Raw genomic sequence first — 18,879 nt, 5'->3', positions numbered from 1 at the left:
GGCCGAAGGGCCTGTTCCTGTGCTGTAATTTTCTTTGCTCTTTGTTCTTTAATGCTGGCCCGACCTCGGGCCGGAGGATTCTCTGGGCCTTGTGGGGTGCCCAGGCATCGGGGGCAGGGCGGGGGACTGAGCCGCCACCACCCTCGGGCAAGAGAAGCAAGAGAGGAGCCCGGGGGGAACCCGTCCGTCGCTGATCCTAGGGATGGGATCGAGGGGCGGGGGGTTAGGACTGGTTGGTGGCTCCGTGCCACCTGCCGTACGCACTACGGCGGGAGACTCGGAGTCGAAGGACGACGGCCCTGAGGAGGTAAGCTGCTCAGTGGTGGGCATGGGGACTGTTTTTGTGTCCACCTGGAGTGAGGCAGGGGACTCCCCCCCCCCCCCCCCCCCCCGCCGTGTCCCCCCCCACTGAGTCACCCCTCATCTCCCCCCCCCCCCCACCGAGTCACCCCTCATCCCCTGTGGGGAACTCAAAGACCACTCTGGTTGTCCTGACAGCATCCAGCTATCCCTTGGCCGTTGGTCGGACCTAACGCTGCTCGTTTGGTCCGCGCAGGCCTGCTCACAGGCCACGCCGCACTGGACGAAAAAGAGCAGCGTCAGCTGCAGGAGTTCCTTTCTTGGTTCATGGGGGAGTGGACTGGCGTGTCTTGCGCCAGCGCTCCCCCACACAATTAGATAACTGATGACGGTAGCACAAAGCTATTGGTATGAAGGTGACTATAGCCAGCCTCAATGTCAACGGCAGCAGTGAGCCACTCCGCAGGTTCCAGAACCTCTGGTACAGGAAGTATGTGGTGTGTTTCATGCAAGAAACCCATACCATTCCCGGAGATGAAGCCCGATGGCTCCTGGAGTGGCGAGGGGGGTCTACATGAGCCACCTCACGCTCGCTTCTAATAGGGTGGCTATCTTGTTGCCCCGCATTTTCAGACGGGGATCTTGGGGGTCAAGGAGCCTGTGCCAGGCCGATTGCTGCACTTGACGGTCCGCGAGGTTACTTGCTGAACGTCTACGCCCCGACAGCTGGACGGCAGCAAACGACTTTCTACCAGAAAGTGTCTGCTCATCTCGACACCATCGCTGGGGGCGAATGCATCATTTTAGGGGGGGATTTAACCTGTACCCTTGAGGCACGGGACTGCACCGGCCCCTGGCTGCACACCCCGGCGGTGGTGAAGTTGCAGGACCTGCTCGGGACACACGACTTGGTGGACGTCTGGAGACATCCCCATCCTGGCTCCAGAACTTTCACTTTTGTGAAGCCTGGAGGCGGAGCGTCCAGACTCGGCTGCCTTTACATTTCGAGGGCGCATGTGTCCAGCATCCCGTCGGCCTCCATGGGGCAGGTGCTGTGCACGGACCACCACCTGGTGTGGGCGGAGTTTGCTCCGTCTCGCGTCCGGGGGGGGGTCCGAGTACTGGCACTTCAACAACCTGCTGCTGGAGGACGAGCGCTTCCTGAACTCGTTCCGTCGATTCTGGGCCGGCTGGAGAAGGAAGCGGGGAGGCTTCCCCTCCTTGAGGCTATGGTGGGATGTGGGCAAGACTCACATCCGGACCTTCTGTCAGGAGTACATGAGGGGGTTGACAAGGAGGCGGAAATCCAGGCTCGAGGAGCTGGAGAAGGAGGTGTTCGACCTGGAGGCACGTCTCAGTCAGCCCGACGCGGACCCGGCCCTGCAGCTGGAATACAGGGAGAAGAAGGGCGCGCTGCGGGACCTGCAACTTGTCGGGTCCCGCGGCGCGCACGTGAGGTCGCGGCTCCAGTTCCGCGTGGACCTGGGCCGCGGCTCCCCCTTCTTCTACTCGCTGGAAAAGGGGTGGGCTAATAGTCAGCAGCTCCTGGCCGACGACGTCTTATTGGGGAGAGAGCGGGTAAATGGAGTTGAAATCAACCATGATTGAATGGTGGAGTGGACTCGATGGGCCGAATGGCCTTACTTCCGCTCCTATGTCTTATGGTTCCCCCGTCTCGGATCCGGAGGGCATCCGGGCTATTGCCCGGGATAATTATACCGCCCTCTTATCTCCGGATCTGTCCAGCGAGATTGCCTGCAGAGTTTTGCGGGAGGACCTGCCACAGGTCAGCCCGGAGGGCGACGGTAGGCTTGAGGTCCCAATCAGCCTGGCTGAGCTGACCGGCACCCTCGACAGCCTCCATCGGGGCAAGGCACTGGGGCTGGACGAGCTGACCGTGGAATTCTTCAGGGCGCTCTGGGACATCCTGGGGAACGACTACACGGGGGTCCTGGGGGAGAGGCCACCGGGGAGATGCCCCTTTTGTGGCGCAAGGCAATCATTGCCCTGCTGCCGAAGAAGGGGGATCTCCGGTGCCTCAAACTGGCGCCCGGTCTCCCTCCTCTGCATGGACTATAAAATCTTTGCCAGGGCAATGGCTTCACACCTTGGCTCCGTGCTGCACCACATGATCCACCCTGACCAGTCCCACACGGTCCCGGGCAGGTCGATTCACAACAATTTACATCTGGTCCGGGACCTTATCCACCATTCCCAGAGGGCTGGTCTGTCGAGCGCCGCCTTGTCTCTCAATCAGGAGAAGGCGTTCGACAGGGTGGAGCACGAGTATTTACTTGGAACTCTGTGGACATTCAAGTTCGAGACGCATTTTGTCGCCCGGATCCGATTACTGTACTCTGCCGCAGAGTGTCTCATTAAGATTAACGGGTCCCTGACGGTGCCCCTTCGCTTTGGGAGAGGAGTACGGCAGGGCTGCCCCTCGTCCAACCAACTGTATTCGATTTGCGTGGAGCCATTCTGCGCCTCTTTAGGAGGTTGTGGGGTTTGGCTCTGCGCGGCCCGGATGTAGGGGTGGTCCTGTTGGCTTATGCCTTTGACGTGCTCCTCAGGTTCACTGACCTGTGGAGGATGCGGGAATGCCAGGCGGTGTACTCTGCCGCGTCCTCCGCCAGGATCAACTGGACCAAGTGCTCTGGATTCCTGGTCGGTCCGTGGGAGATGGACCCCTTTCCGGAGGAGCTCAGGCCTTTCACCTGGAGCAGGACCAACCTCCTGTACTTAGGGGTCCATCTCTGCCCAGCCCCGAGGAATCCTGGCTGGCGAACTGGCAGGAGTTAGAGGCCAAAGTCTCCACTTGCCAGAGTTGCTGGACAGGACTGCTCCGAGTGCTGTCCTACAGGGCGTGAGTTCTCGTCATAAACCAGCTTCTCGCCTCCATGCTGTGGTACCGGCTGGTCACTTTGACCCCTCCCCCTGGCTTTGTCACCAATATCCAGAAAACCCTTGTGCGGTTCTTCTGGGACAACCGACTGGGTCTCTGCCGAGGTTCTGTATCTCCCACTGAGGGAGGGCGGTCAAGGCCTGGTGTGCCTCAGCACACAGGTCGCGACCTTCTGCCTCCAGACCTTGCAGAGATACCTTTTACGTCAAGCCTCCTCCACAATGGTGTGCCCTGGCGACGTATTTCTTCTGCCAGTTGCACGGCCTGAATTATAATGTGCAGTTCCTGCATATAAATCTGGGGCATATTCCGACCTCCTTGCAGGCATTGCCTGTCTTTTACCAGGACCTTCTCATAGTCTGGAACACGGTCACCTCGCGACGCAGCTTTCCCCCGTCAGCTCTTCCCCGTGCGAGAGCCGCTGCTCAGGAATCCGCTCCTCCCGCCGTATAACTTCAGATGGCTGGCAGAGAGGAGGGCCGTGGATGCCGGGGTGACCAGGATCAGGGACATGCTGGATGGCAGAGGAGTGGGTTGGATGAGCCCCCATGTGCTAGCTGAGCGCGCGGGGGTGGCCATCTGGCGTGTGGCCAAAGCCATGCAAGACCTTGAGACGGTCGTGCTCGGCCCCGAGTGCACACGCGGTCTCGAGTGACTGCCTCCCCCCCCACCTCTCCCTGGGGTCAGGTGCCCCACAGCATGAGCCGCCTTATGGAAGTGTCCTCTGTGCCCTTTTCTACTGCGCGGAGGCGTTTCCTGTGTGGGCTGCTGCTGCACACCTTCCACTACCGCCTCCTCGCCTGTCGTCCGGATACACCTTGGTGGGCCTTGTTGCCGCCGGGCGGCGGAGGTCGCCAGTGAAGGTCCCTCTACGGAGGGATCTTCCCCAGTTATCTTGGGGACCTGGGGTGGAGGGTGCTGCACGCAGCAGTCCCGTACAACCATAGGTTCTTTCGGTTCACGGGCTCCCAAGCTTGCCCCTTCTGTGGCCTTGTGGAGTCCGTGGACCACGTCTATGTTCTATGTTTTAGATTGCACACCTTTTTCAGTTTTCTGAAACATCTTTTATTAATGCTTTGTTTGCACTTCAGTCCCACGCTCCTAATCTACGGGCACCTGGTGCAGAGAGGGGCGGGTCGGGAGGGTGACCTCCTCGTGAACCTGGGCCTGGCGAGGCGCGCCATCAATAGGTCCAGGCAGCGGGCGATCGACGGGGCCGTCCATCCCGACTGTCTGCCCCTCTACCGCGGCTACATTCGCGGCCAGGTGTCTCTGGAGAGGGAGCATGCGGTGTCCACGGGCGCGGTTGACGCCTTCCGCGACCGCTGGGCGCCGCAGGGGCTGGGGTGTATTATCGACCCCGATAATCACCTTTTGGTTTGACGTTTTAAGTTTCCTTTCGACTTTGTTTTTGGTTCGGGCTGTTCCCCCTTTCTTTTGGGGAGCCGCCCCTTTTACTTTGTCCCTAAGTTAGTTTGAGTTAGTTTATTACGTTGGTACCTTAAAAGAGCTACCTGATGAGTCTTAATTGATGGTTAAAGCAGGGAGTCTCATGCTCCCTATTTAGAGCGGGTGTGTCAGATTCCCAGCCTGTATTCAGCAGGGAGCAACTGGACAGCTGGCTGTGTGCAGATGTATGGTATAAATAAAGTAACTTGGTGATGGGACTTTGCCTCCGTGGAGTTATTACAGTTTTGCACTTTGGTAGGAAGACGAAAGGAGTTGACTGCTATTTAAGTGGGGAACGGCTGCAGAAAACTGCAGCACAGAGGAATCTGGGGGTTCTCGTGCATACATCACAAAAACCTATCATTCAAGTTCAGCAGATAATTGGGAAGGCAAATTAAATGTTGGCCTTTATTTCAAAGGGAGTGGAGTATAAAAATAGGGAAATCTTGCTAAAGCTATACAAAGCATTAGTTAGACCACACCTGGAATACTGTGAACAGGTTTGGTCCCCTTATCGAAGGAAAGATATACTGACATTGGAGACAGTCCAGGGAAGGTTCACTAAGTTGATTGCAGGTATGGAGGGATTTTCTTATGAGGAGAGGTTGAGTAGGTTGGATCTGTACTCATTGGAGTTTAGAAGAATGAGAGGCAACCTTATTGAAACATATAGGATTCTCAGGTGGCTTGACAGGGTATATGCTGAGAGGTTGTTTCCCCTTATAGGAGAGTCCAGAACCAGATGGCATAATCTCAGAGTAAGGGGTTGCCCATTTAAGACCGAGATGAGGAGGGATTTCTTGCCTCAGAGAGGAGTGAATCTGTAGAATTCTTTTACCGCAGAGGGCTGTAGAGGTTGGGTAGTTAAGTATTTTCAAGGCTAGACATAGAGATAGACAGATGTTTAATCAGTAAGAGAATCAAGGTTTATGGGGAGAAGACAGGAAAGTGGAGTTGAGAATTATCATATCAAATCAGTCATAATCTCAGTGAATGGCAGAGCAGACTCGATGGGCCAAAGGGCCTATGCCTGCTCCTACATCTTATGGTCTATTCCTCCTCGAAGACACTCAGTTTCGCAACTTGGAACTATGGCCTCAATTCTCCCAAAAGCACTGAATTGGTGGGAGAACTGTTCTAGATCCCGACTGTTTTGTCAGTTCAGTTTCTCACCTGAATCTCCCCACTCTGTGCACTGCAGAGGTCCCAGTCGTGAATATTATTAAAAACCCGGGGGGGGGGAGGCGGGGGGGGGGGCCTATTCGCGCCGGAGTTTGACAGTTCTGGAACTCCGCGCATGCACAGTGGTCCTGATCCGTCAGACTCCCCGTTTGCTGGCCAGCCCGGGACCCGTGCCATGCTGCCCCTCCAGCAGCCCCCCCGCCCCCGTGGCCCGATCACGGCCCCCAGAGCAATTCCCGGGTGAGCCCTGATTCCCTTCTCCCCCCCACCCCCCTTCCCAGTCCCGGAGCACCCCGATATCCAGCCCACCCTCCCTCACCCCAGCAGACCCCGCCCCACCCTCCTTCCCCCCACCCTCCTTCACCCCCCCCCAACCTACCCCAATCGCTGCCCTCCCTCCATCCCAGACAGATCCTGTCTGCAGAGTGGCAGCGGGACCCCCACACCCACCGATCGCCCTATAGGCCCCGCTCACAATAGGCGCTGCCCCTTGGCACTGCCCAATACCTGGTGGCAATGCCAAGGTGCCCCCTGGGCAAGGGCACTTTGCCTCTTGGGCAGTGCCAGGGGGCACAGGCTGGCACTGCCAGGGTGCCCATGCCCAGGGGACACCACCCCTGCCGCCCAACCCCCTAGGTGGCCCCGATTGCCCCCCCCCCCTTCCTTCCGGTGGGGTTTCCCAGTAGTTCCCGAATGTGGGGAGCTAGTCTGAATGCCGCCGGAATGAAGTACTCCTGGCGGTTGGGAGATTCAATTGGGACCAATAGGTTCCCAATGACTACGTTGAAAATATATTAAAAATACATTTAAAACAGGTTCAAATTACTTGACTGCCTTCCCACCGGTTTCCAGTGTAGTCTGACCGGCGACTGTTCGCTGGCTCTGGGAAATGGCATGTGTTCCCTGCGCGACCTGCTAGAAAGGTTGCGGGTCACGATGGGAGAATCGCGGCCTGTGTTGCCATTCCGCTGGGCCAAACTCCTCGAATACTCTCCCTAACAGCACTGTGGGCATACCTACGTTACATGGACTGCAGCAGTTCAAGAAGGCAGCTCACCCCCACCTTAGAACATAGAACATAGAACATTACAGCGCAGAACAGGCCCTTCGGCCCACGATGTTGCACCGACCAGTTAAAAAAAAAAACTGTGACCCTCCAACCTAAACCAATTTCTTTTCGTCCATGAACCTATCTACGGATCTCTTAAACGCCCCCAAACTAGGCGCATTTACTACTGATGCTGGCAGGGCATTCCAATCCCTCACCACCCTCTGGGTAAAGAACCTACCCCTGACATCGGTTCTATAACTACCCCCCCTCAATTTAAAGCCATGCCCCCTCGTGCTGGATTTCTCCATCAGAGGAAAAAGGCTATCACTATCCACCCTATCTAAACCTCTAATCATCTTATATGTTTCAATAAGATCCCCTCTTAGCCGCCGCCTTTCCAGCGAAAACAATCCCAAATCCCTCAGCCTCTCCTCATAGGATCTCCCCTCCATACCAGGCAACATCCTGGTAAACCTCCTCTGCACCCTCTCCAAAGCCTCCACATCCTTCCTGTAATGTGGGGACCAGAACTGCACACAGTACTCCAAGTGCGGCCGCACCAGAGTTGTGTACAGTTGCAACATAACGCTACGACTCCTAAATTCAATCCCCCTACCAATAAACGCCAAGACACCATATGCCTTCTTAACAACCTTATCTACTTGATTCCCAACTTTCAGGGATCTATGCACACATACACCTAGATCCCTCTGCTCCTCCACACTATTCAAAGTCCTCCCGTTAGCCCTATACTCAACACATCTGTTATTCCTACCAAAGTGAATTACCTCACACTTCTCCGCATTAAACTCCATCCGCCACCTCTCGGCCCAACTTTGCAACCTGTCTAAGTCTTCCTGCAAACTACGACACCCTTCCTCACTGTCTACCACACCACCGACTTTGGTGTCATCAGCAAATTTGCTAATCCACCCAACTATACCCTCATCCAGATCATTAATAAATATTACAAACAGCAGTGGCCCCAAAACAGATCCCTGAGGTACACCACTTGTAACCGCACTCCATGATGAATATTTACTATCAACCACCACCCTCTGTTTCCTATCCGCTAGCCAATTCCTGATCCAATTTCCTAGATCACCCCCAATCCCATACATCTGCATTTTCTGCAGAAGCCTACCATGGTGAACCTTATCAAACGCCTTACTAAAATCCATATATACCACGTCCACTGCCTTGCCCCCATCCACCTCCTTGGTCACTTTCTCAAAAAACTCAATAAGGTTAGTAAGGCACGACCTACCTGCCACAAAACCATGCTGACTATCACCTATCAATTCATTACTCTCCAAATAACTATAAATCCTATCCCTTATAATTTTTTCCAACATCTTGCCGACAACAGAAGTGAGACTCACCGGTCTATAATTCCCGGGGAAGTCTCTGTTCCCCTTCTTAAACAATGGGACAACATTCGCTAACCTCCAATCTTCTGGTACTATACCAGAGGCCAACGACGACCTGAAGATCAGAGCCAGAGGCTCTGCAATCACTTCTCTTGCCTCCCAGAGAATCCTTGGATAAATCCCATCCGGACCAGGGGATTTATCTATTTTCAGACCCTCCAGAATATCCTGCACATCCTCCTTATCAACTGTAATACTGTCTATTCTACTCCCTTGCAACCCAGTGTCCTCCTCAGCTATATTCATGTCCCCTTGCGTGAACACCGAAGAGAAATATTGGTTCAATGCTTCACCAATCTCCTCCGGTTCCACACATAACTTCCCTCTGCCATCTATAACTGGCCCTAAACTTGCCCTAACCAACCTTCTGTTCTTGACATACCTATAGAACGCCTTAGGATTCTCTTTAACCCTATCCGCCAAAGTCTTCTCATGTCCCCTTTTAGCCCTTCTAAGCTCGCTCTTCAACTCCCTCTTAGCCAATCTAAAGCTTTCTAGTGCACTACCCGAGTGCTCACGTCTCATCCGAACATAAGCCTCCTTTTTCTTTTTAACCAACAAAGAAACTTTTTTGGTGCACCACGGTTCCCTAGCCCTACCAATTCCTCCTTGCCTGACAGGGACATACCTATCACAGACTCGCAGTAGCTGCTCCTTGAAAAAACTCCACATGTCGGACGTTCCCAGTCCCTGTAATCTCCTAGTCCAACCTATGTTTCCTAATTCTCTCCTAATAGCCTCATAATTACCCTTCCCCCAGCTAAAACCACTGGCCCGAGGTTCATGCCTATCCCTTTCCATCACTAAGGTGAACGTAACCTTCTCAAGGGCAACTTGGGATGGGCAATAAATGCTGGCCAGCCAGTGACACCCACATCGCATCACACACACCCCACCCCCAATCTCCCACCTAAAAACCCACCATTGGGGGGAGCATAAAATTCTGGCCACGGTGTAAATTCTGACTTTTAGAAACCACTTGAACTGTTCTTGAATTCTGCCACATTTTCTACCCTGATGCTTTAACCATAAAGTCAAAGATTGTAGTCAATAATTGGTCAATTAAGCACAGTATTTTATATTCCATGTTTTGTCTCTGAAATATTAAAAGAGCATCTACATTTATTTTCATCTCCAATTTTTAAAATGTCACCACATAGAAGGTAGCATTTCCTTGGTTATGTGTTTATTGTTGAATTGTTTGAGACTGGGAGGTGGAAGAGTTTCAAACCCAGGACCAGGTGGGTTGGGTTAAGTGGGGTGTTATAATGTTTAAAAAATCTCAAACCACCTCGTACCTGTCCACATCCCTCATCAAACTGGCCAGCCGAATTTGCAGGGTTTCGAGAAACCTGGCAGCTGAAGACAGTAAGAAGTCTCACAACACCAGGTTAAAGTCCAACAGGTTTATTTGGTAGCAAATACCATAAGCTTTCGGAGCGCTGCTCCTTCGTCAGATGGAGTGGTTATCTGTGACACAGAAATCAAGTTACAGAATACTAATTAGAATGCAAATCTCTACAGCCAGCCAGGTCTTAAAAGGTACAGATAATGTGGATGGAGGGAACATTAAACACAGGTTAAAGAGATGTGTATTGTCTCCAGACAGAACAGCTGGTGAGATTCTGCAAGACCAGGGGCAAGCTGTGGGGGTTACTGATAATGTGACATAAATCCAACATCCCGGTTTAGGCCGTCCTCATGTGTGCGGAACTTGGCTATCAGTTTCTGCTCAGCGACTCTGCGCTGTCGTGTGTCGTGAAGGCCGCCTTGGAGAACGCTTACCTGAAGATCCAAGGCTGAATGCCCGTGACTGCTGAAGTGCTCCCCCACAGGAAGAGAACAGTCTTGCCTGGTGATTGTCGAGCGGTGTTCATTCATCCGTTGTCGTAGCGTCTGCATGGTTTCCCCAATGTACCATGCCTCGGGACATCCTTTCCTGCAGTCCAATGCCGGCATCGCCACATCACGAGCTGAAGACAGGCAGGGATTGCCATTAACTGTCTTTCCAACACTACTTGTGGGCAACGAGAAACAGAAATGTTTCCTCTCAGCCCAACTAGATAGTCTGCTTCCCACTCCACAGTCAGCCACTGACCCCAATGATTGCTTCAATCAGGTCTCCCCTGAAACAACATCCCCCCACTCAGGTTTTCTGATCCCAGCCTTTCTGATCTCTCCCTTCAAGGTGCTCATTGGCTGAGACCTCTGATCTCTCCCCACAATCTTCCAACCTACCCCAGATACTTCCAATCCCTCCCTCACCCACCCATCAATTCTTCCTCCTCCAAGCCACCAATCCCACCCAACCAGAGCCTTCTGATCATCCCACACAACCTCCACCCCCCTGTGACCCTGATACCTCAATCCTGTTACTGGACTCTGATCTAGACTACCTATGGCTGCTGATCCACCCCCACCCTTGGCCTTTCCTGTCCCTCCTGCTCTCTGCTCCCACAGCAAAGTATGGTGCTGAAGTGTAATTGCCTGGCAGACAGGAAATGGAGGCAAAAAGTGTGAATGAGACCAGGTCATTAGTTCTGAATGTAAAACTATTCCCACTACTTTGTTGTTCTGTCCTGTTTTCTGCAAAACATTGTAAACTTTCTCTATAAAGTTACATTCAAAATTTCACTCCATCAGCAAACAGGAACTCTTTCCAAATGCATTTACAATTCTGCCAAAAATAGTGTCAGAGGTCATTTTCCCTCTACCTTTTCCTGAATTAAATGCGTACAGGCCTCACAACATGGGCCTGCTGTAAATTAGTCTTTGAAGCCCATTAGGAGTGGGAAATGTTTGTCTCCAATGAATGTAAATAATAAGCAAAATGAAAAGTAAAGGTCACAATGGGGACGAAGTAGAAAGGGTGGAGACCAACAACCTGTCCTGGTCCCCCCATGCCGCTCTATTGTTAAGAAAGCCCACCAATGCCTCTGCTTACTCAGAAGACTAAGGAAATTTGGCATGTCAGCTATGACTCTCTCCAACTTTTACAGATGCACCATAGAAAGCATTCCTCCTGGTTCTATCACAGCTCCTGCTCTGCCCAAGACCGCAAGGAACTACAAAAGGTCGTGAATGTAGCCCAATCCATCACGCAAACCAGCCTCCCATTCATTGACTCTGTCTACACTTCCCGCTGCCTCGGCAAAGCAGCCAGCATAATTAAGGACCCCACGCACCCCGGACATTCTCTCTCCCACCTTCCGTTGGGAAAAAGATATAAAAGTCTGAGGTCACGTATCAACTGACTCAAGAACAGCTTCTTCCCTACTGCCATCACTTTTGTATGGACCTACTTTGCATTAAGTTGATCTTCCTCTGCACCCTAGCTATGACTGTAACACTACATTCTGCACTCTCAAATGGTCTCCTCTGTGGCAATGAGCCTGATATCTCTGAGTTGTCCCGCACTGGCACCGAATATTGGCAAAGTAGGCACTAGTACCAGGTGGGGTTAATGTTTCACATTGGTCGCTGTCTTGGTAGAGGTTGGAAATACTGAAAAATCTGCAGCTTTTTAAAAACAATGGGAGGACTTTTAGTCCCAGGCTCAGAGGGAGGTCGGCTCAGGAGGGTTAAGTTTTATAAAATGGAAAAGTTGACCCCCAGCTCACCATGAACTTGCCTCCCCTGATTTAACATTGAATGTTGCTCGAGGCCTGACCCTGGGTGGGAGGGCGGTGTCTGAAGTTGGATGCAGTGGTGGTAGCAGTGTCAGACCTAAGGGCGAGTGGTCAGGTCCGGGCTGGGAAGAGGGGCAGGAGGGGACCAGCAACAGGGAAGAAGAGGAGAAATCCAGGCATGGAAGAGAGGGGTTAAGAAGTCTGGGCACGGAGAAGGGTTGGGGGCAGAGGTCTGAGCAGGGCTAAGGAGGAGGAGGAGGAGGGGTCCGGGTAGGACAGAGGGGGAGGAGGGTTCCGGGCAGGACTGAGGGGTTGAAGGGGGTCAGGGCCAGGCACAGAGTGAGGCAGGAGCTGAGGGGGAGAAGGGATCCAGCAGCGCTAAAGGGAGCAGGGGTCCCAAGGTGCTCAGGTACCCCAAGACGAGTTCAAGCCAGATTCCTAACTTAACTCTTACAGCTGTTGCCAGTGGATGGCTTCTATCCCAGCACATAGACCTCAGGATGAGACTTAGAGGTAAAAGATATTTGCAGTTAGGTGTTAAACACAAATACAAACAGTATTAGATTTAGAAACAATATCAGATGTTTAAAATAAATATTAAAAATGTCCCTTCTCACCAAACTTCCACACACTATTCAAAGTTGCAATTAACACATTGATGAAGCAGCTGAAGTCACAACCATCCAACTGCCACAACCATCTTCCTTTGAGTTAAGTATAACTCCAACCCTTGGAGTGTTTTCCCCCCAATTCCTATTGACTCTAGCTTGCTAGGGCACCTTGATGTCATACTCCGTCAAATGCTGCATTGACGTCAAGGGCAGTCATTCTCAGATCACTCTGACATTCAGCTCATTATCCATGTTTGAACCAAGACTGTAGGGAAGTGTGATGACTGTAATGCTGTGACAAGTGGCATTCCTCAGGGATCAGTGCTGGGACCTTTGCTGTTTGTAATATATATAAATGATTTGGAGGAAAATGTAACTGGATTGATTAGTAAGTTTGCGGACGACACAAAGGTTGGTGGATTTGCAGATAGCGATGAGGACCATCAGAGAATACAGCAGGATATAGATCAGTTGGAGACTTGGGCAGAGAGGTGGCAGATGGAATTTAATTCGGACAAATGTGAGGTAATGCATTTTGGAAGGTCTAATGCAAATAGGAAATATACAGTAAATGGCAGAACCCTTAAGTGTATTGATAGGCAGAGGGATCTGGATGTACAGGTACACAGGTCACAAAGTGGCAATGCAGGTGGAGAAGGTAGTCAAGAAGGCATACGGCATGCTTGCCTTCATCGGCCGGGGCATTGAGTTTAAAAATTGGCAAGCCATGTTGCAGCTTTATAGAACCTTAGTTAGGCCGCACTTGGAATATAGTGTTCAATTCTGGTCGCCACACTACCAGAAGGATGTGGAGGCTTTGGAGAGGGTACAGAAAAGATTTACTAAGATGTTGCTTGGTGTGGAGGGCACAGCTATGAGGAGAGGTTGGAGAAACTTGGTTTGTTCTCACTGGAATGACGGAGGTTGAGGGGTGACCTGATAGAAGTTTACAAGATTATGAGAGGCATGGACAGAGTGAATAGTCAGAAGCTTTTTCCCCAGGTGGAAGAGTCAATTACTAGGGGGCACAGGTTTAAGGTGCGAGGGGTAAGGTTTAAAGGAGATGTACGAGGCAGATTTTTTACACAGAGGGTGGTGGGTGCCTGGAACTTGTTGTCAGGGGAGGTAGTGGAAGCAGATACGATAGAGAGTTTTAAGGGGCGTCCGGACAAATACATGAATAGGATGGGAATAGAGGGATATGGTCCTCAGAAAGGTAGGGGTTTTTAGTTAAGTCGGGTAGCATGGTTGGTGCAGGCTTGGAGGACCGAAGGGCCTGTTCCTGTGCTGTAATTTTCTTTGTTCTTTATTTGAAATCCTGGCTGTGTGACCCTGGCAGAACCCCAACTGAGCATCCATGAGCAGATTATTACTAAGCAAATGTTGCTTGATAGCACTGTTAATGATCCTTCCATCACTTTATTGATGTAGACTGATGGGATGTTAATTGGCTGGGTTGAATTTCTCCTACTTTTTGTGTACGGGACCTACCTGGGCAATTTTCCACATTATCGGGTAATGCCAGGGATGTAATTGAATTGGAACAGCTTAGCTCGGGGCACAGCAAGTTCCGGAGCACAGGTCTTCAGTACTATTGCTGGACAATTGTCCAGGCCCATAGCCTTTGCAGTATCCAGTGCCTTCAGCCATTTCTTGATATCATGTGGAGTGAATTGGATTGGTTGAAGACTAACAACTGGGGACCTCCAGAGGAGGCCAAAATGGATCATCCAATTGGCACTTCTGGGTGAAGATCATTGAGATTGCTTCAGTCTGATGGGCTCCACCATCATTCAGGATGGGGATATTTGTGGAGCCGCCGCCTCCAGTGAGTTGTTTAATTGTCCACCACCATTCATGACTGGATGCGTCAGGAATGCAGAGCTTGGGTCTGATCCATTGGTTGTGGGATCACTCAGTTCTATCTATTACTAGCTGCTTGTGGTGTTCAATATGTAAGTAGTCCTGTGTTGTAGGTGATGGCCAATCAGAGTGGCCGGCAGGGATTGGAGAGCTGCAGGCCAATCAGAGTGGCTGGCAACTCTTTAAGGTGGGACTTCCTCTCGCGTGAAGGGTGGAGGGCCTGCCTGGATTGTAAATTGGAGGGGATGTGTTCCTCACCAATTCTTTGCATGGTGGGAAACATGAGCCATCCCACAAATTCAGGCCCATGTCCTTGGATTGATATGTTGCTTGAGAATTGAAAAGGCTGATTATTGCAAGAGTTAATTATTTAAAGATTTGGCAACACAGACCCAAAACATGTGGCAGGTTGACCTTTTATCCTCTTATTCTAGGGTTCAAATCACAGGAAAGGTCGACACTTGACCTCAATAACCACAGCTCCACAGTGAGGTCATTAACATTATTCGGTGGCTTGAAAGGAAGACTCACTCTTAGGTAGAGAAAAACGACAGCTGTTTTCTGATCCCAGTCTAATCTACCTTGTACCAGTGATAACATCAGTGTTGGATCAGTAGCAGACCAGGAAGCTTTCAGCCACAACCTCAGGTCAAAGTTTAATCATCTCATTGTAGCCAAGACAACAGTAGGAGTACTATTGCTGGCTGCAATCCTCCTGACTTAAAGAATATAAATCAGCCAATATAAAATCCCTTGACTGTTTTTCAGTGATTTCCCACTTAGAATATTTGTGTGAATATTGGCTGAGGTCATAATTGGGGTCATTTGGTGGTGTTCTATGTTTCAAATTCCATGTCAATATTCACTGCCAAGACTCATCCTTCATTTTAATTCACTGAACAGGCTTTGAGAGGGTTAAAACTTTACCCAGAGTGCTGACAATTATGCCAAGAAGCAGATAGGTGGTCAGTGTCCAGAGAACAAGGGTGTTCTCAGGAGGGCAAAGGAAAAATCAGGCAAGAAAAACATCCTTTAAAAACTGGGTCTGACTCTTGCCTCCGATGGTATCTTCCCATCCCTTCCATGTGGTGGGATCCCTGGTGGTGGGGTGGGTGAGCCACACAAAACATCACAGACCACGGCAGAACTGGAAAATTCCATTGGCATGCAATTGCGAGCCACCTCCACTGCCGGAAACACACATTGCTGGGGGAGGGAGCAAATACTTGGATATTTCATGCAATTGTTCCTATCTGTGAGCAAAGATCTAAAATGTCGGCATTCTTACAAACCATTTTTGTGAATTCATGTTCCATTAAAATATTTCATAGAATCATAGAAACCCTACAGTGCAGAAGGAGGCCATTCGGCCCATCGAGTCTGCACCGACCACAATCCCACCCAGGCCCCACCCCCACATATTTACCCGCTAATCCCTCTAACCTGTGCATCCCAGGACTCTAAGGGGCAATTTTTAACCTGGCCAATCAACCTAACCCGCACATCTTTGGACTGTGGGAGGAAACCGGAGCACCCGGAGGAAACCCCCACGCAGACACAAGGAGAATGTGCAATCTCCACACAGACAGTGACCCGAGCCGGGAATCGAACCCGGGACCCTGGAGCTGTGAAGCAGCAGTGCTAACCACTGTGCTACCGTACCGTAAAATATTAAACTCTTATTAAGTCCAACAGATAGACCCTTTAAACAGACAAAAAAAGAAAGGCTGTAAATTTATTTTAGATGCATTTGGTCATTTGTTGATCTTGGATCAAGTAGAATTAAATGAAAATAATCTAATTTACTTTTCAAAATCCATATTTCAAATTTGCTAAAATATCTAATTAGAAAGTGTCGACTGTAACTTGCAAAGACATTTTGTTATGTAATTTGACTTTCTTTAATAGTAGTTTAGTGCGGATGCGAGTGATACAGCTGTGTATATTCATTAAAGTGTTCGTTTTTTTTAGCTTTAGCTGTGCTTCTTTTCATTGGATACATCTTAAGCTAATTTAAAGTCAAACACCTGAATCAACATGTTGTAAAAGTGTTTATGTATTGAAGTGGGCCATTTCAAGGTATGATATTTGGATGGAATTTGTGATTTCTCTTTTACAACAAACATGCTGCCAGAGAGAGGAAGTTCAATCTGAATTAATATGTTTGTTACAGTGGAGATAGAATGGAAATGGCTGAGGCCACAAATTAAACTGCTCCATTCATTTATGCCAGGATAGAAACATTTCTTGCAAAATACAGACCTTGGCTCTTTGCCACCTTAGGCATTCCCTTTAAAAGTACTTTAACAGATTTTTGTTTAAGTCGGATGAATCGATTCAAGTTCCTTCAATAAGTCAAAAGAAAGATTAATTGGATTGCACATTTGGGACACAGAGGTTTTTACCGCCCTCTCTTCAGAATTATTCCATTTTGCAAAGCTGTTTTGTGGACATTGCGTTGCAGGCAATTATGTTGTGTCATAAAGTAAACCATTTGATTATGCAGTGCCGACAACTAAAAGGGGAGAGAAAAAAATAGGTGGAGAAAGTTCAGAAGCTGATTTCAGTATGCACAAGTTCAAGGAGTTAACCCTTGATTCAAGCTTGGAAAACAATTGGTGTGAGCAGCTGTACTGTTTCTTTTGACAGGTCTTCATTTGTCACCAAGAGTGCCTTACATTTTACAACATAAACTGTTTACTCTGCCAGAATAAATGTCTACAGATAGAACTGGTACACTTGTCATTAAAATAATATTACTAAATCACAGCTACCCAGGGGCGTAATGGAATCTAAAATGGAGTAACTTGCCATCCCCTAGCTTCTGAAGCAAACTTAAGAAATCTAACCCAGTAAATCCCGGGTAAATTTTATGCAACTTTTGAGCAGTTTCATCTTGAGAGTACTCGAACTGGCTGTAAGCTGAGTATTTTGTAACTATGGCAGAACTCCGAGCCCTGGGCCTGCACGAATGTCATGTGAAGCTGGCAGGTTGCCTTCTGTTACTGACAACGGTACACTGTTCGTTCCTGAAAACAAGGAATTACAAAGCTGAATAAAAGCAAAATACTGCAGCTGCTGGAAATCTGAAATAAAAACAAAAAATGCTGGATAAACTCAGCTCTGGCATTTTCTGTGGAGAGAGAAATGGAGTTAACGTTTCTAGTCCATATGACCAGTCTACAGAATTACAAAGTTGAGCTTGTTGCCATTGTATTTGAGGAAGGGAGTCGATTAGCTCAGTTGGCTTGGACAGCTGGTTCATGATGCGGAGCGACGCCAACAGCATGGGTTCAATTCCCATACCAGCTGAGATTCTGAGGAAAGGCCCTGCTTTCTCAACCTTACCCCTTGGCTGAAGTGTGCTGACCCTCAGGTTAACGCACCACCGGTTAGCTCTCTCTCTCTCAAAAGGAGAGCAGCCTACGGTCATCTGGGACTATGGTGACTTTCAGATTTGAAGCTTAGGACAAAGCGATCTAGATGATAGCTCTCTACTGACATATAAAAAAATCCAACATCAAGAAGCAAGTTATGCTTTCAACAGTGGAGTAAAAACAACTGCATCTGGTAAGATGCCCCACTAGTGTGTGAATACTTCCTGGAGATGGCCTCAATTGCACCTCACTTCTCTTGTGTGGTTGGGTGTCAGATCACCATGTTTCCTGTTATGCGACTGATTTTTGCACCTACATACATCCAAAACTGCTTCACATTGACACAAAAATGATATTGTAATCTAAAGAGTAGGAAGGATAGAGATGTGAGGTTTATTCATTTGAATCTGAGCGCAAGATCCTTTTATATCTATTTCCATGTAGAAAGAAACGCTTAAGATTTGTGAACGCTCAAATATTCACTTTGAATTGATTTCAGGTCGCACCATTAATATTAGATCAGCCGGTTTAATAGGAAGACATGGACCACAATCCAAGCAGCCTTTCATGGTGGCTTTCTTCAAAGCCAGTGAGGTGCTCTTACGCTCTGTGAGGGCTGCCAGTAGTAAACGGAAAAACCAAAATCGAAATAAATCCAGTAGCTCTCAAGACTCCTCAAGGTTATCCAGTCCTGGAGGTATGAAAATACAGTTTTGTGTCTTAAATGATGGGTAAAAATGTCCTCTGTGTGCTGCAATGTAGTTAAATTGGCTGTATTTCCTTCTGATTGTCTTTACAACTTTGCTACGCATAGCCTGCAGAGAAAACTCATCCTTAAAAAAATGTTCACGCTGTCTTTCTGAAATATCCTAATTAAAGTAAACTGCGACTTGTTCTTATCTTTCTGCATGCATCTGCTTGACTCAATCGTGTCATAATCATTGTTGCTTTTTCATTGAAATTAGTGTCAATAAGACTTTGATAAGGAAATTGCTCATCTGTCTTCCTGAACGTTGCCACTGCCTCCATTCCCTAACTTGTGACCCAGTTTATCTCCAATTAAAGCAGCTCCCTATTTTACAGGA

The 18,879-nt window shown here is 49.5% G+C and overlaps 1 protein-coding gene across 3 annotated transcripts in view; it reads left to right on the top strand.

The window, feature by feature from the left end:
* bmp5 (bone morphogenetic protein 5) overlaps positions 1-18,879 on the top strand; it is a 231,656-nt gene that overhangs the window by 166,502 nt on the left and 46,275 nt on the right. For all 3 annotated transcript variants that reach the window (XM_078213286.1, XM_078213285.1, XM_078213284.1), the window contains exon 4: positions 18,294-18,491. In XM_078213286.1, the coding sequence (XP_078069412.1) occupies positions 18,294-18,491 (198 nt within the window). The remainder of the gene's footprint in view (positions 1-18,293; positions 18,492-18,879) is intronic.

The sequence above is a fragment of the Mustelus asterias genome, chromosome 5, assembly GCF_964213995.1.
Source record: "Mustelus asterias chromosome 5, sMusAst1.hap1.1, whole genome shotgun sequence".
Taxonomy (NCBI): domain Eukaryota; kingdom Metazoa; phylum Chordata; class Chondrichthyes; order Carcharhiniformes; family Triakidae; genus Mustelus; species Mustelus asterias.
This window is presented reverse-complemented; position numbering and strand designations above follow the sequence as displayed.